Genomic DNA, 18,333 nt, shown 5'->3' with positions numbered 1-18,333 from the left:
AATTATTTCTATTACTTCATGATGGCCTCACATTATCACCCTTCAGCAGACAGGCACCACAGGAGAGAGGACTTTAAAGAAACGCGGATTTTAGGATTTTCAGGGACAAGGGTCTCAGGCAGTGATGGTTTCCTGTATATAACATCTAAATGCCTCAGTTCGGGCTATATTGTGTAGGCACCATACTACATCCACCCGGTGTTTTAAGTTAGAATCACCTGGCTTGTAGGTATCTGGAAAACCAGTATACTAGTATCTCCACTGGAAAAGCTGGCCCCTGGCTTTTCTCTGTTTTACTTCCCTTACACGAGGAGACAACATGCTCTTACATGTTGGAGCGGATCAGAATGTTATGAGCATGGGAATATGGGCAAAAGGAGAATAATGGAGACAAAATGATCACCAAAACATTTAAAAGTACCGGACCCGAGTTCCAAATCAATGGAGAAAGAAGGAGTCCTACAGACTTGGGACCATTAGACACTGTTGGTTACTCTAATTCAGCAGATGAGAGTTACAAATGTTGCCTACGTGAAAAATTCTTTAAAACAGATGGGCCTGTCCTTTGGAAGTTTAGCAAATCAAAATTGTATTTTAGCCCTCAAAATGGCCCTGAGGAGTTTATTGTCGTGGCTCAGTTAATGTCACAGCTTTCACCCACCAAGCTGAGCCCCTTCTGTTCTTTGGAAGAGCAATGGAACCACACTAGTTTCATTGCATGAGCGACAGGAGCTGTCTGCCTTGCATTACAATTTTGATGGATACCTTGGGAAGCTGATACCCAACTCCAGTTCAGATTAGCACCTGAAAGCAGAAATGCATTCCACTCAGCATTCCTCTTAAAAATGCCCCAGAAGCTCTGACAGTCCCTGCTCTCCCCAAATGTGGCAGAGCATGCACACACATCCCATTGTTACACTCAACCGTCAAGAAAATGTCCAGCTACTTGTATTACCCCTCTTTGGACTTCTTCACCTACCATTAGTGTTTTTTATTATTAGCAATGAGATATTTTGGTTCTTCATCTTTTGAGGGCATGTCTTATTTTAACACACTTGTTTATTTACTTGCTTGTCAAGAGAAGTTGCTAATGTTGACCAGTACCTTAACCTCCTAAAAGTGAAAATGTAGCTCATAAGCTGTAAGTGAGCAAGCAGGTGATCCCAGAGAAGACAGCTGTATGACAGTTCATAAAAAGTGTGAGTTTGTCCTAAAGCTTTTCCACCCCTCGTGCCAAATTATCCAGGTGCTACTTAGGAGACTTACAGCTATGGAGCACATCATGGCTCCAGAACTGCCGACACCAAAGTTGTGTGGGGAAGGTAATTTTTGTGGGTTGTGGGGGAAGTTGTCTAGAGAAATTCTGGTACTTGCATGTTGACCTGAAAGCAATATTTCTTCTGCAAATCTAGATTTTGGCAGTCCTGGAAACAGTTCCGAAAACACGAAAGCGTTGGAGGATACTATCCATTACTCTAGTGAGTGTTCCTACTTCATTGTCCATCTTCTCAGTTTTCAGTAGATGAACATGGCTTTAGATGAGTGGTTGGAGTCGCAAAGAAACAAATTAGGCAGTGTTATTTGTCTGTACCAGGCCATAGACCCTCTTATGAAACCAATTTAACTCAGCTTAGCAAGTTGACATCTCTCCCACTGGAAAGCAGCATGATTATTCCCAAGGACTGAAGTCAAAGTGATAAAATAAAAAAAAAATGTGAGTAGAGTCATACCCTGTAAGAGAAGACAAATGGAAATGTGAAAATATAATTTACATACCATTATGAATACTTATTATATTAATATATTGTCATGAATATATTAAATGAATTTGTTGTCGATAGTGTCATGGGAGGGTGAGTGGGGAGAGAAGGACTAGGAGAGAGTCCTCTGTGAATTGCTCAAGCAGTTGTTGTTTGCATGGTGCACATTACTTAATTTTTATTTTAAAATTGCATGTCTCTGGGGCAAGAGTGTAACTGCAGATCTGCTATTTCCTACCCAAAGCACTAGCTCAGCATAATACGTTTGATGTTTTTCTACTCTGAACTCATTTCTCAGTTCTCCCTCTGGTTCTGCAGATGCACATTTATATGAATATTAAACATTAATTGCATAAAGAATCAGTGAAGATGCCATTTCAAAATATGGGGCTGGCAGGAGGGAGGATGCTGAGGCTCTGCAGCCTCATTGACATGGGGCTAAATCCAAACGTGGCTGATTGCTGCCAGCAAAATAGATAAATGGGGAGAAGCTGGGCTTGGATGTTTCCCCAGGAAAGCTTCTCTTCATGACATAATTCTTTCATTTTTGCTTCTTGGCTGGGAAATACCTGTCAGGAAATGGCAGATGGTGGGAAATAATAAAAGGGAAGAAACGACCTCATTTAGAAAGGAGATCTTGCATTTTCTATCCATAGTTGTAAGTGCTGCAGGGAATGTTACTGAATTATGTAATTCCTTGGTATCTTTCTGGGTGTTCGATGCTAAAAGAGAAATAATCGCTTTAGTCACTGAATTTCAGATGATTCTTTCTTTCAAAAAAAAAAAAATTGCAAGTATAAAAAAAATGTTTCTGCAACGGGGGAGTTTTTCTAAACCTTTAACGCCAGCCACACCAGGGGCAAACCTTGCAGCCATTGATTAGAATTACACAGGTCCCACTGGGGCAGGTGCTGAACCCTACAGGAGAGTGGGTGAGGGCAGCACCGTGGGGTGAAGGGGGCTGGGGCCAGGAGCCTCTCACCACGGTACATGAGTGCCTGAGCGGAGGCAAGTAAGTGATAAAATGATGTTCTGCCTCTCTTGCAGGTGTTATCCTGCCCATTGTCATTGCCCTGATTGTCATTACCCTCTCCGCCTTCTCGCTGGTGGCCTTGTACAGAGTGTGCCACAAGAAAACTCCAGGTATTTGGTTGACCTTCTCTGAGCAAAGGGAAGAAAAAATATCTGTGTGCTTATTATTAAAATGCCTCTGGAGCTTTTTAGATTACTGTAACTAGAGATGCTGCAGTAGTTTGATAGGAAGCCTTGTATTTCAGAGTATTTTACCTGAAGTGGGAAAGCAGCACTTCATTATCAAAATCAGTAGGAAGAACAGAGGGAGCAAAAATATCTGTGATTTTTTTGAGAATATATAATGCCGTAAAGATTTTTGTTTGGCCTTTTGCAGCTACAAAGAGCTAAAAAACAGCTGCACTAACATGATCAGTCAGTCAGGCAGAAAAAGAGGGTGAAAATAAGTTTGGAGATGCTGTTCAGCACAATCACTTGATGTTCGTTTTATCTCTGTTCCAAATAAAGGCAAAGAAACATCAGTGCTTTCTTTTAGGAAATACCTGATGCATGAGTAAAATTTTCTGGTTACAGTGTATGCATGGGTACAAAACCGCTGAGCAAACAGTACTTCCAGAAATAGTCGCTTTTGACAGATCAGCTAAAACCAGTATAAATTTCACTGCTGTCCATGAAATACTTAAGGTGATGAGGATGTAATTTCATTAAATCTCATTTGCCAGGTATTTCAGAGGGTTGCCAAAGCTGGCCACAGGAGACTGCAATTTTCCATTAACTGAAAAAACAACCAAACATTTCTGAGTCCTGACTGTGAGTTGGCATGAGTTAGAAGTTCTGTGCAGAACCTCAACGGTGAAATCACTGGGGCTTTGTATACAAAATCACGGCAGGATGTGGAAGCTGTAGAGCAAGGCAAACTGCATTGCAACCGACATAGCCAATGGCATGGAAGTCAGAACAAAACAAAAAGCAGAAGGTGTGCTGCCTGTTTAGGAAATTACTTAATTTCCAGGGTAAAGACATTAGGTGAAGGATGTTTTCTTGCCAGCCTCCCCACACACAAATGCCAGTACTCACAGTACTGGCAAATTCACTTGAAAACAAGAGGAGGCAGCGACAGTGATCTGCAGTCCATCTGTGGATGGGAGCTGGCTTTGCACACGCTAAGTTGCCACACCCCATCCATCTGTCCACACTTGGGTGTAAGGAGAAAACAGATTTGGTGGATGTTTCATTTTGGAGAGAAGCTCCTTCCTCACTGACTGGGATGACAGGCTATGTTGCTAGTTGGGCAAACCCCACCGCAGCACACAGGCTGTTCCGTGTCACCCCAGCCTGCCTTCTGGACGAGTTGTTTCATGCTCAAGAACCGCTGTCAGCATGGTGATCTTTTGGGAGGATGAGCTAGAAGACTGCCAATTACCATCCAGTCTGGTTGTCTTAACATACTTAATTAAACACTGCAAAATCACAACTAAGCCTTCTGCTAGCACCAGCAATAGCTGTGTCTAAGTGTTTTGCTTAACTGAGCTCAAATGACCCTAACTCTTTCTTTTTTCAGATAGACAAGAGAACGGTACTGAACAGTAGGTTGAATTTTGTCTTTGCATTGCTATGAGATCTGTTAGGGGGCACTTGTGAATGCAACAAATTCTGCATGTGATTCTCTCTCGTCTTTCTCTGCTTAAACATAACAAGCAGTTAATGCCCAAAGAGAACAATGTTGCTGAAAGCAACATGCTTGCAGTTACTGTACACCTGTATGCATGATAGCAGTTGCCCATGATAGCATGGACAGAAACATGCAACTGTCTTGCAGTGGATCCTTTTGAAAAGGATAAATGCCTTATACTGTGCCCACTTATTTTCTCCCCTTTCTCCTTCCCTTCCCTTCCCTTTTTTTTTCTTTCCTTTTATTCTTTCTTCTTCTCCTGTTCCCCATCATTTCATATTCTTCTGTCCCATCTTCTCTCCACCTGCCAATTTGCACAGCCTCTGTTAAAATGCCCAGAGAGGTTGTGGGGTCTCCTTCTCTGGAGACATTCAGAATTTGCCTGGACACATTCCTAATCTAGGCCTAATCTAGGTGTTTCTGCTCTGGCAGGGAGATTGGAGTAGGTGATCTTTCAAGGTCTCTTCCAATCCCTGACATTCTGTGATTCTGTGAAAATGGTATGGCATAAGCAGGAGAGTGAAATGAAGTAAGATCCATTAGAAGATGCAAACCAAAGGCTGTTAGGTCTGGATGTGGTTTTGTATGACCAAAACCACTTGGGCAGGTGGTTTACTTGCTATCCCCAACCTTCCTGAAATCTAAGGTGCTCCTTCGTGCAATCTGACACAGCTATAAGCCCTGCATTGGCTGGGAAAAAAAGATATCTCCCTCTTTTCCCATGGATGTCCTTCTTCTGTGGAGCACTGAATTGAGCCCATAGTTGTGTTAGCTGATCTATCACATGTTTTAAGAGAGGAATCTTTTCAGAGCCATTGGTGTATGGTGTTTGCCACCAATAAGACTCATGCACAAAGCCCTGTAAAAACCATCTCAAGCCTCCAGATCATGATCTTAGAGAAGTACTTAGCTGAGCAGCATGCCAGAGCTTTGTGCTCACTGTGCCTCATGTCTTCTGTCACCAACAGGGCACAGTCAGATAAAGAAGGTGTTAAACTTCTGTCTGTGAAGACAACTTCTGCTGAGACTGGTGAGTGATTCTTCTGTGTCGGTGTGTTTGGGGATGTCATTTCCAACAGCAAAACCATCTTCACTTCCTCTCAGGTTGAAGTCGCTGCAAGGGTTCCCTCACAGTGCAAAATCTCACCAATACAAGCAAGAGATGGAGGCAGCTATAGGTTGTACAAGAACAGAGCAGTCCAAAATTTAAACTTCTCTTGGTTATTGTTCTTATGTTTCTTATGGTTAAACATATGGCAACTCACTTTGTCAGCTGTGTAGTCCTACTTTTGTTCCCTACAGAAGTCCTCCAGGAGCACCACTCTCTTACTTTATCCAATTTTGTAAGGTTTCTGCTTCCCCCACTAACATTTCAGATAGCTGCATTCCTCTTCTTCTAAATCCTTGGGAAATTCTGTATAACACGGATGTAAATAATGCTCTGACACTTAAGCGACTGTGATTCAGTCTTGTGATTTGGGAAAATATGTGTTTTTACAGTATGTGTCTTTGCAAATTGATGTTTTTCTCTGTTTTAAGGGGTATGGAGCTGTGGGCATGTTTGCATTAAAATCATAACATTCTTTCTGAAAGCTGAGTGAAGTCTGAGACTGGGATTCATAGACATTTTTTGACTGATTGTGCCCTCATGACACTTTCAACAAGAAAGTAACTTCAGCAGCAGCAGCAGCAGTTATTGTGTTTTGCAGAGTGTAAATGAGGCAGAACCGAGGCACATTGTCCTTCACAAGATGAGGTCTGGTGCTGTTAATCAGCTGCTGACTTACCAAGTGTCTGAATTTCTTCCATCCAGAGGATGCTTGATTTTTTTCTTTACTGAAGTGTGATGTATGCATGTTATAATTGGAAGGTATGAGTCATAGCCACTTACAAGACAAGATTCTTGCCCTCTTCTCATTAATACAATTCATATTTAAAACAGCTACCACTCTCTCTTGAATTCTAACAGCTTTACATGTTTCAAAATTAAACATGCTTTCACCAAAATTGAAGTCCTCTTTTTCCCCAACTTTGGAGAAACATTCAACTTCTAAAATTAAAAAACACTCTGAAAGAAAGGCTTGTTTCCTTCCAGAAATATTCCTCACTCATACAGATATTTTGAAATATGTTGGGGTGCCTGCCCGTGTGAATAAGACTTGCTTGTTTTGTTAAAATCTCAGGGTTAAGGCAAGCACTTCTTGTACAGGCACAACAAAGCCTGGGAAATGCCTGACTCATCTGGTCTCTCTTACAACTTCTGAAACAATCACTTCTCTACATGTTCGTTTTCCTTTCTAGATGCGTAAAAGCCAGGTCAACTGAAGGGGGAATTCAACTGTTCAGAAAGCAAGTGGCCTCTGGTTGCACGTGCAAACCAAATTATGAAATTTTCTGACTAATAGGAGAAATCTCTTAGAAAAAGCCTCCGGCTCACAGCCAGACCCTTAGCATCTCCCTGTTGTCAATAGGCTGTCTGATCGCCTGAACCTGAGCATGCAAATAACAAAGTTCTGCTTTCACGTGTATTCAAATGAAGTTTTATTATAATCTATATTTTTTAATTTTTACTACTATTCTTCCAAACAGAAGATTTTGTGACTGTGCAATTGTTTCAAAAATGTTTAGAAAAATCTCATATACAAAATATGTAATATGTACGAGCAGCAACTCAGACAGGTAACCTAGAAAACCCCTGTGTCAGTGATGTGCATGGCATATCCTGATCAAAGCTTGTGGTGAGTTTAGTCTCATTTTAACATCTAAACAACTGAGCCAGTTGCACATAGTCAGTTAAAAGAGATGTATGTCCAAAAGGCTATTTATCTGTCTGTCTTGGACATGTATCTTGATCTGGACTTAGCTGATCTCCAGAGGTCCACTGACTGCTGAAGAATCCTATCTTGGGAATCTGAAAAAAAAAAAATTAGCTTCTGACATATATTAAAAGAAAAAGAAGGGCTCCTTTTTCAGAAGCATAGATGAATTAAATTTAATCAAAATATTATTTCAAATACCTACAATTAATGTGAAAGAATACAGGAAGAGAACAGTGTTAAATTAAGACTGGACTGAAGTAATGTATTTTAATGGAGCAATATCATCAGGGACACTAGGTAAAAGTGAGTTTTATCACTCTTGTTTTTAAAAACTCTTGTTAGAAAGATGAGTTCCTGATGGCTATGGGCTCTAAGGCACTACTTATTAAGAAGCAGTCTAAAGTAAAAAAAAACAAGGAGACAAAACCAAACACTTTGAATTTTTCATGCACGTTTGCCAGTAAACTGCAGCACCTGATGCAAGATAAGTGCCTGTACATGCAACTTATGTGAAAACTCAGCTTGGATATAAGAGCTTAGGATACTGAATTGTTTTGAAAGTTTTGCACTAATGTGCAAGTACAGGACTTACTACAGCCGTTCTGTGTTGTGTGTGTAGGCAAATTTAGGTCAGCTCTTCCTAGGGAAAATAAACGATCTTATACAATACAGAGCTCCAAAAAAAACTACCTGCAAAAATATTTCTTATTTGGGATTCAAAAAGACTTGCAAGTGGTAGATAAATTGCTACTAATATAAGATGAAGGATTTTGTGTGATGACTGAGAGCTCAATACCATCATACATGGTGCTAGTGATAAAGTATTGCCTATCTTGAAAGCATACCTGTTTGCATATTTCACTGAAAACCGGCATAGGTATTGATGACAAAAAATACTGGGGGACAGAAATTTCTTAATAACAGAAAGGCTGAGGAACAGAAATTGGAGTAAAGCTACTCCACATATATGAATGATATGTGATAGAAATATGGATACCTGAGTAATGATTTGACAAGTTTATTTTCTGGCCTTTGACTGGAGTACCCATTATAAAATGTATTAAGTGCAGTACACTGGTTCATTATTCAGTATCAGGTCTCACAGGAATGTGGTAGGTGACAATATTTTGGAGTTGTTAGGAGTAGTCTTGGTGCCTAAGCATAGGGTGACCCATTAGGGCATTTTCTAATCCATGTGTGCCTGTTTGCGACAGCAGGTTAGGACATACCTTTCTTGGTTTTCAGAGGTGTTGTCTGTTCTGCGTCGAATGTTGTGGGAGGATATTAAAAGCATGCCAAAGTTGATGTGGCTTATATTTTGGTGATCTGCCTGGAATGAAAGGTGGCTCGAGTAGGGTCCTTGCAGTGTACTTAGAAGCATTAGGACTTCCCAAGACACCAACTGTGGGCACAAACGAAAATTCAAGAGTTGCTAATAAGCAAAGCTGAGAAAATATTCCAGGAAAGCATGAATACTTGAGAAGAGGCCTGGCCTGTCGCATGCAAAAGACCTTTGGCTTATTGTAATCACTCCGGAGAAGGCAATCAATCAATCTGTAGAGGTGCACTCTGATGAAAGTGCAGCGCAAAATAGAATGAACCAAGGATTTAGATCAACTAGCATTCCTATGTGATCAGCACCTCTTCCGAAAGCTACTTCTTCCTAACCAGCCATCGCAGCAGATGGTGGCTGAGCACTGAAATCATCACAGAACAAGTTAAAAAACCCTATTCTTGTTCAGCAGAAGAAATTGTTTTGGCCACGGAAATGCACAAGAAGTTCAGCATGTGATGAGACATCCCACTGTGTTGTTGGGGTTTGGAGGCGGAAAATCCTGTGGTATTCTGAGATGATGAGGCTGAATGATCATAGAATCATAGAATGTCTTGGGTTGGAAGGGACCTCAAGGATCATCAGTCTCCAACCCCCCTGCCACAGGCAGGGCCGCCAACCTCCACATCTAATACTAAACCAGGCTGCCCAGGGCCCCATCCATCCTTGCCTTGAACACCTCCAGGGACAGGATATCCGCAACCTCTCTGGGCAGCCTGTTCCAGCACCTCACCACTCTCTTGGTTAAGAACTTCCCCCTGATATTTGGTGCCGTGACGCGGATAATGGCATCTTCATCTCTGTTTTCCATAAATTTCCAAAGGCTGAGAATGTTTAATTATGCTGTCTCATACATCAAATCATTCATTTCGCTGTAGTATAGTGGGACAAATCTGGAGCTGTTGCAGAAGATTATTATTCTTTGGTTTCTCTTATGCTGAGCACATCCAAGCATGGACTATGGCTTTTAAAGAGGTAAGAAACTTTTGGTTTTGCCTCATTAGGGGCTCAACCCCAGGAAACCTGCTTCTGTCAGAGGGATTTGGGCTGTACAAAGCATGACCCCACCCTGGGGTTTCTCTGCATCTGCTGATAGTTTCATGTCTCTCTCATTTTGTCTAGGATCCAAGTGCATCCATTCAGCAGTATCTCTATGTTACTGAAGCTTCCCCTGCAACCCCATCTCCCTTGCCAGATAAGCAGAGCAGGTCAGCAGAGAGCAGCCTGCCAATATGCTGTATGCTTGTGAGTGGTAAGAGCTGATGTTCTTTCTAATTTGGGGATATTAATTTATTTATTTTATCTTTTATGAGTAGTATTCTGTCTTTTTTTTTCCCATCAGGTAGAAAACCTAGAAGCTGCTTCATAGAAGACTGTACTCCACCATCAAAGAGTTAGAGCAAGTACCTGCTTCCCTTTCCTTCTTTCTCATTTTCTCATTCTTGACATTTTTAACCTTGTATTGTATAATGACCTGAAGTTGTAGTTTCTTTCATTATACAAACAGAAGAATAAACTTTCCCAGCTCTTTACCTCTCATGGCTTGATTCAGTGTATGTTTACTCACACCACAAAGCTCTGGCTGCACATATTCCAGCTGAGAATTTGGGGCAGAATTACAGTCAAAACAAAAAATATCATGAACTCCTTCTGTGGTTGCACTTCTAACTCAGTTTCTGAGCTGTGTATATTTGCAAGGGTTTTCCAAGCAGCCTTACAATCAGAGGCTGCTGAGGATGTGATGATGTTTGTGTCTGCAGAGCATCTGATAGCTTTCCACGCTGCTTTCTGAGATGTTCCTTTCCTGGGGAGCACCCTCTGTCCTGCCAAGGGAGTTTGCAGGTAGTGTTGGGGGTCATGGGTGCAGCTGGGCACTGGGTCCCATTCAGCACTGCCCTCCTGCATCACTGGTTGCCTCTCTTTCTTTTAGTTCTGCATAGTCAAGATAAATATTTTCGTTACTGGGTCTACAGAAGTAGTTTTATACTTTTATGAAAAAATAGGTCTCTTCTTCAGAATGAAAAGCTAGCTTTAATTCTTTGCTTTGAAACAGATTGCCACTTACAAGAGATTTCTCAGCAGCAGATATTATAGTGAAATAGCATGGCAAGTCATTTCTTTCTTAGAGACAGTGTAATCTGAGATGCAGTACAACTTATTTTTTTCCTTCCAGCCTTCCCACAAAAGTCAGAGTTGGCTTTGCCCAGGTCAAAATCTTTCTAATACTCATGACAACATGACCTGTTAACTCTCGTTTATCACTGTGTTCTACAGTGTATGTGTATTCTAAACAATATATTCAGATTCTGAATCAAATAAGAATTTTTTTTTAATAGAGGGATTAACATAACAGCCTGCTGCAAAGACAAAACAAAGAAATGTTTGTTTCAGGGTTTCAAAACTGATCTTACACAATCTGCAATTTCATCTGACTATACGCCCACTAGTTAATCACATATACTAGCATGAGAATGCATTATAGTCAGAAATGAATGTGTTTGTTAGAGTAGAAAAAAAACAAATATTGTACAAGTGAAATTTTAATCCATCGGCAAGCCTTGCATTTTCATTGGAGTGCTTTTACTTTCCTGGTTAAACCTTGAGCTTTGCAGAGGCCTCAGTATCTGTGCGCTGTCTACTTCCCATGCATTCAGAACAAATACGCTGAAGAGTCAGAAGCTACAAAGACCAAAACAATTCCTAGTCTCTCTTTCCCATCCTCCTTCTGTTGAAAAGTGACTCCTTGGAGTAGGATATGTGCAGAGTGCATTCTGTTGTGCCCAGAGCTGAGCCCACCAGCTTCCTCTGGGAATCCACAGCTGGGTTTACAGGGGAAGTATCCTGTGGATGCTACCATGGGAGGCTGTGTGTATGCAACCCCCATTTCTGACAATATCTGGCACAAGATATCAAGGAAAGATGAGAAACAGGGCAGAGGCACACTGATGCATACCTAGTTGGGCACTCCTAAACCAGAGATTGTATCTCTAATGGTACTCAGTGGCTTTTACTTCCATTAATTTGTCCTATCCCCTTTGGCATCTACAGCATCCTGTGGCAATAAGTTAGACAGTTTAAATACAGTTCTATCTGTTATATTACAGTAATGTTTAAAGACTTTGCAGTGCCTATGTATTTGTGTTTACAATCCAGTTTCAGACAAAAATCAACAAGCAGATGCAACACTGGAGGATGAGAGAGACTGTAAAGGTTTGATAGAAGGATTCATTGGTTACCTGCCCATAAAAACATACATGTCGGTATTAGTCTAATTTCATTTTCCAAATATTCTGTCAGAGGCCTCTTTCTCAACCTGTGCATCATGTTTTTCAGTTTTTGTAGAAGTGCGGGATATATTTGAGGTTGGCTTCTCCTTGCCCTCTGCCAACCTCTCTGAGCTCACAGCTCCTCCTCCAGCAGGAGAAGCCCCACAGTCGAGGCAGGACTGCAGGTAACGTGGGTCGCGTTGCAGTCATAGCTGCACAGCCAGCACCACTTGGTCACTGTACAATCCAGTCTCTGCTGGGTCCCTTCATCTCCCGGTTACTCAACGACTTAGCAGAACAGATAAATATGCCGTGATCTTTCAACGTGTTATAGCATCAGAGAGTGGTTTGGCTTGGAAGGGACCTTATAGATCACCTAGTAGTTCCAACCCATCTGCTGTGGGCAGGGACACCTCCCACTTAGACCAGGGCCCCATCCAGCCTGGTCCTGAACACCTCCAGCTTCTTTTGTCAACATGTTCCAGTACCTTACCACAAGTGAGTTATTGCTATAATACATATAAAATTGAATCAAGTGACACTAGATGCAAGATGCTGCATAGCAATTCTGCGACAAGCTGGTGGTTCAAGTCTTTCTTGATACTTTCCATCTAGTTTGCAACACTAGAGTTTGTGTGTGTCACCCTTCACTAGATGCATAACCCAAAATTAATACAACACAATTTTCCACTGTTTTTGGTATCTGGCGATTTTTGTACACCCTTTCTCTCTCATCATAGCCTTCAGAACAGGCAGGTAATCTATCTACACTGGTTGAGCACTGCCATCATGCTGCATATTTTCTCCTTTGGCCACACAATTGAGTGGGAAATAATTCCTTTGGTCAGATTAAATATCGTCTGTTCTAGGAAAACACTAAACACAGATGTTTGGTTTTCATTTCCCTCACGGGAAACAAGGTCTAATCCATAGTCTTTAGTGAGTGATGGTTTTGGTGGCAAGTTTGGTTTTCAGCAGCCTTGGAATTTATTTCTGTCACTTGCAGCTATTTTGAGATCAGTGAAAAGATCTGCCCACTTGCAACTAACCTGAATGTTGTTCTTAATTTGCTCTTTGTGCTGCAGCTGGATATTTAGCACAGCATTAAGGCACTGAGCCATTAAACTCCAAAACTGTCCTAGATGCCTCTCTGTGTAGTCTCAAGGCATACTGCAATCACATAGCTAAAACTGTTTGTTACCCATGTTACTTCTGATCAGGGAACATCTATGTGATTATTTCCTCCTCAGTGCATCATCACTCTGTCTTCATCACCAAGTGGTTCATTGGCACTAATTATTGTAGACACCATAATGCAAATACCTTCAGACACATTTGCAGTCCCAGAGCCTCCCATCAGACAGTCACTGACAGTACAGGGAGACACTGACCACAGCAATAGTTGATGGCAGCTCACTCTGTCCATGGTGTTTAGCACCAGGAAACCCAGACGGACCCTGCAGCAGCATGGGACTCACTCACTTTATGCTCTGATCCAAATCCTATTGACATCAATGGTGTTTATCCGGGGAGATGTCCTTAGACGTGTTGCTTTCGCTCTGTGCAAAGTATGTGCCTTCCATGAACATCTGCCTCACAGGCCAGCAGAGCAACCAGCTGAGAGTGCAACCGATAACACAGTATTGATATTTATTACAACTAGTGAATATTATCTTCCCCATGGTAAAATATATCAATCTTGTTGAAATGTTTCTTTTTTCTTTCTACCAGAAACTTATAATTTCCTGTTCTCTTAAAATTTCCTATGAATTATTGAAGTAGTTGCTGAAGGCCTTTTTAATTGAAATTTAATACCATTAGAACTTCTGAAGCACTAACTTAGCAGCACTTTATAATGTGTTTTGAAATAATTTTATCCAAAATTGAACACTTGGGAAGTGAGCACATTCCAGAACATTATTGTTGAACAATATTCAGTGCTTCTCGGTGAAGTTTATTGTGGTAGTAACACACCACTGAGACCATACTGTAGGGAGAATACACTATATAGCACCCAGGGAGCAATGAGGATCTATTGTGTGACAATTTTTGCTGCCTAAGCCTGACAGGGAGACAGGCTGGTGAATGCAGTGGCCAGTGATGTGCTGCTGCTGGACTCATTTTGTCCTCTCCCTGTATGTTTAACTGATGCAAAACATATTTTCTCTTTCTTAGGAGAGAATCAGGGGAAGAATAAAACTCGACAGTGTGATGATTCCTCTTCAAACTTCAGCAGTAAATACGTAAGTTTCTTACTTTTGTCTCATGTTCTGTAATGATAGTACCTGTTAGTCTGGGTAACAGTTGCTGGTCTCAGTATTGTGCCATATAACTAAACAAAAGGGTTAAAAATACAAAACAAAGTGAGAAATGTCTTAAACAAAGCTCAGCTTGCACAATCCATCCAGACCAAGAGTCCCAGGCAAACCGAGGCTGCAGAAGTCCATGGCAGCTGAAGAAGCTGCCACCACGCACAGGTAGACCTTTACGGATTTAGCATGGACTGGCTTTAACTGTTCATTTCCTGGTTGTAATTTCCTAGAAATTGTAAAGGAAATTACAAAAAGAAGCAGGAGATTTTTTAAGGCAGTTGTCCACAAGAAAGGAACTAATACATTCAGCGCCTTTGATTTCATGACAAGGCTGTAGCTGTTCCACATTGTGCAAAAGCAAGTACTCTTATTGAAATGCTTTATTGTGCCTTAAACTTCTTGACTGCCAAAATGCAGAACTGGCAGGTGCTGGACAAAGTTGTTACATGTACAAGGGCAAGGACCATCAGAGCACCTATGAAATCCGCTGTTTAAGATAGGGGTGCTGCATTTTCCCTCATGCATGAAGCTTTCCCAAGCACCACAGTCTGTCTGTATCCCATACAGTTGCTATCTTAAAGGGGAAGAAAAGGGGAAAGATGTCCTGAGAAAATAGGTGTCAGAGCATATCATGGGAGGGAGTGGGCAAAGGCAACTGTGTTGGGCCCAGATGAAGCCCAACCTCACACCGTCACAGGATGGAGTCCCCTAGAACATGTGCCATCATCCTCCACTGAGAGAGATCTGATTGACCAGAAACACAAAGAGACATCTTTGAATTTTCTGGCTTGTTCTCATTTCCCCACGGAGTGCCCAAACTGAGCTTTCCTGATGCCAACAGCAATGATTAAATAAGTGAACTTGTCCCTTGAATTAGAACATCAGAATGTAATGTTGCCTACATTACTGAAAACCCAGAGCTGACTCTGTGTGGATGCAGGACAGTTTCCTGGATGATGGATTTAGTGCCTGTTATTTGCTCCATGTTGGATTTACTCTGTATTGCTCACTGCCGCTATTACATTCCTGAGCAGTCTTACTTGGAACAATAATCTTGAGATATTGTTGTCATTTCAGATGTGAAGCATCCTGGTTTAACACAACGTGCAGGAACATCCCACCAAGGTTGCAATGCCACGGGAACTGTGGAGCAGCTGAAGCTTTTTGCCAGGCAGGACACTTGTGCTAATGACCAGCCCTTGACTCCTAAGCCTTAAGTGCTTCCTGTGCCTTCTGGAATGATGTGCTTTTTTGATGGCTTAATAACTGGTATATCATATGTATTTATTATGTTCTCATATAGTAGAAGCAGGAAAACTCTCAAGAAGGTTGAAGAACGTGTTTGCGTAGTCATTATTACAAGAATTTTCTGCACATACAGGAAGGAATGTGTTAGCATACTTTGTTAAACTTACGGTATTTAGGGTTCTTTTAATTGTATGTAGCAAAATACAAACATGGCCTGATCCTTGAAACAGTACTGGGCCAACTGCCACTATGAAAGTTAATTCAGTGATTTCCTGGAGACTCCTTACTGTAGCATATGCTTTACTTGTCATAAATGTTTACAGGATGGGATGCCTGGGTGAAATGCTGAAGCGTGTGCTTTATTTCTGTGAATTGGGGGAATATGCCTTGCACTGAGGTTGGTGGTTTTGTTTTGTTTTTTGAAGTTCTATAAATTGCTGAATATGGTCTTTGTAATGTGGCAGGCAACACAGTTAATTTTCTCCTGTTTCTTGGCTAACCACTGCATTGTGCATGCTGTGAATGACTCGTCTGCAAGCTGAGGTGCATGGTGGGGATCAGCAGGAAAAGCAATTCTGCAGCTGAACCCTATATTTGGAGTACTACACGGGATTCCTGTTGGCTACCGAATAACTCTGGAAGTTTAAGGAGTGTTTCAAGTGATGATTACAGATGCTTAATTTGTACAGAGCTGATGCTGCAAAAATATCAAGTAGTGCTTCTACCTACATGTATCCTACTCTGCTAGAACTGTAAATGCTAGAAAATTTTATTAATGTGAGCATCTGCTCATCCTCAGTCCGGCAGTGTGCTGAGAAGCTCCATCGTTGTAAGGGGGAAAGGAAAGGAGACAATTGGTGTAAGTGTGGGGCTGAGAGCCAGGCCAGCAATTTGAGTTGTGATACCATTGATACAATGCTCATGAGGAAACTTCTCTCTCCAATTTCCCTCTGTGGGGTAAGAAAACTTAACTAGCAGTATGGCAAGAGATTGAATGGATTTTTTAGTTCATATTTATACACAAAGATAAAGCATTCATTTCCCTACTTTTGACCATTGCTCTTATTTCATCTGTGATGGATCTAATCCTGTGTCTTAGTAGCGCCAAGAGAAATTCTGATGAAGTTTTGTAAAAGTTGAGGAATGAACAAGGGCGCTCCATGCTGCAGCTGAACATCTATGGTCTGTTCGGGTGCCCCTGGATCACTTGGGTTGCTCCAGAGCAGAGCTGTGTACCTGCTTTAGGAAGGTCAGGTTGCCTAAAATACACCAGATATCATCTGCACCTACTCAGATTCCTGATTGCTGAAGTTTCCAATGAAAAAAGAAGGCAATCATTGTGCATTTTCATGTTGATTTTAGAAAAATATTTTTGTAGCATGTTGCATACTACTGAGAGGACAGTAGAAAAGAGCAGAGAAACATTATGAAAAAATATGTGTATGTGTAAAATTTGTTCAGTACTTCCACGATGTGTCAAGAAGAGAAAACAACTTCCTATTAAAAGTTATTATCTTTAATTAAAAGGCTCTTCTTTTTCTCTTTGCAGAAATGCAGTTCATTACCTGTGCCTAGCACCAGAGTTGGCCACTGTGCTGCACTGCTGTGGCACAGAGTGAGCTGAGCACATTGCTGTGAGCTCAGGCATCAGGTGCTCCGGGCATTGCGGGCAGGGGAGAACCAGGTCCTGCAGATGTGCTGAGGAGTGCAGAAAACTACTCCTCCTTGTTAATGGTGAGGGGAGAGAAAAAGGCTTGCTGCAAATCAGTATCTGTAGTACTCGTCCAAAACACTTGCTTGACCCTTTCTAGTCACTAGCATGGCCAAAATCATGTCCACGGGGCCTGTACTGCCCCTGTGAAACATCAGCAGAGTTGTCTGTTACATCATGGATTATTCCAGTGGGAACATATGAGCAGTGGAAAGAGTTTGAAGGGAGAATCCCAGCCTTCCTGCTCCCAGCCTGACCACTGCCCACTGTGGTCTGTGGGCTTCAGTAGGTATTAGGTGCTCTAAAAATCCCACAAGCAGCTCATTTTGGTACGCTGGGCAGATGCCCACACAAGCACTGGCCATTCTGTTCACTGTTCCGCTTGCTGCTCTGTGAGACTCGACACCCCATGTCTGTGGACACAGCGATGTGCAGGCTGCTATGGCACGACTCAGAAAGGTGATCAAACACACAGATATCACCCAGAGATCTCTGTGCTGCCCAGGCTGAGCGATGGGCAAGGTTTGGCCCCATGTCCCCTCCAATACTCTGCAGCCATGGGCAAAGAGCACTAAGGACCTCCGCAGCACCATCAATTATGGCTCTTCAATTACTTCCAATAGAACTCTAATAAAATAAGCAAGCTTAAAGATTACTCTGACAGTTCTCAATTGGGTCAGATTTTTTTCCATTTACAGCCAAGGGTAACCCATAAAGCACAGACTTTAATTAACCCCAGTGCATGCAGCGGATATGAAACACCGATGCTCTTGAAATATGGCTGAAGGGTCTTCTCAGCTCCCCACCCACCCATCCTGCAAGCTCACTAGCCCCAAGAAGAGCAGAACAGTGCCAAGATGCACTTCAGGACAAAAAGCCACATACAGAGGGTAAATCCCATTTCTTTCAGCAGCAGAAGCTCACCCAGCCATGCCTCCCCACTTAGGGTCAGGACCTTGGGCAGGCTGAGGGCAAAAACAAACACATGGCTGGCAAAGCCCTCCTCACTACTGCAGGCAGCAGGGCAGACACCCACTGCTGGGACCTCATCAGAGCACTCCCAGAGCAGCACCAGGCAGTGCAACGACCACTCAAAAACTTCACCCCCCAGTAACTACATAAAACCAGAAGGGAGGACAGGAGTACTGATGCTTTTCATCGCCCATTCCACAGCACTTTA

At 42.0% G+C, this 18,333-nt stretch overlaps 1 protein-coding gene across 6 annotated transcripts in view; it reads left to right on the top strand.

Annotated features, from left to right (window-relative positions):
- The window catches only part of EMCN (endomucin), a 43,549-nt gene extending 26,696 nt beyond the window's left edge, over nt 1-16,853 (top strand). For 4 of the 6 annotated variants that reach the window (XM_021395430.1, XM_021395429.1, XM_021395431.1 and 1 more), the window contains 6 exons: nt 1,413-1,478; nt 2,808-2,903; nt 4,354-4,378; nt 5,433-5,494; nt 14,058-14,125; nt 15,272-16,853. In XM_021395430.1, coding sequence (XP_021251105.1) covers nt 1,413-1,478; nt 2,808-2,903; nt 4,354-4,378; nt 5,433-5,494; nt 14,058-14,125; nt 15,272-15,277 — 323 coding nt within the window. In that variant the 3' untranslated portion in view covers nt 15,278-16,853. Of the gene's footprint in view, nt 1-1,412; nt 1,479-2,807; nt 2,904-4,353; nt 4,379-5,432; nt 5,495-9,738; nt 9,869-9,958; nt 10,020-14,057; nt 14,126-15,271 lie in introns of all 6 variants that reach the window. The other 2 variants (XR_002438178.1, XR_002438177.1) reach the window with 2 other exon arrangements.

Source organism: Numida meleagris, chromosome 4, assembly GCF_002078875.1.
Source record: "Numida meleagris isolate 19003 breed g44 Domestic line chromosome 4, NumMel1.0, whole genome shotgun sequence".
Classification (NCBI taxonomy): Eukaryota; Metazoa; Chordata; class Aves; order Galliformes; family Numididae; genus Numida; species Numida meleagris.
This window is presented reverse-complemented; position numbering and strand designations above follow the sequence as displayed.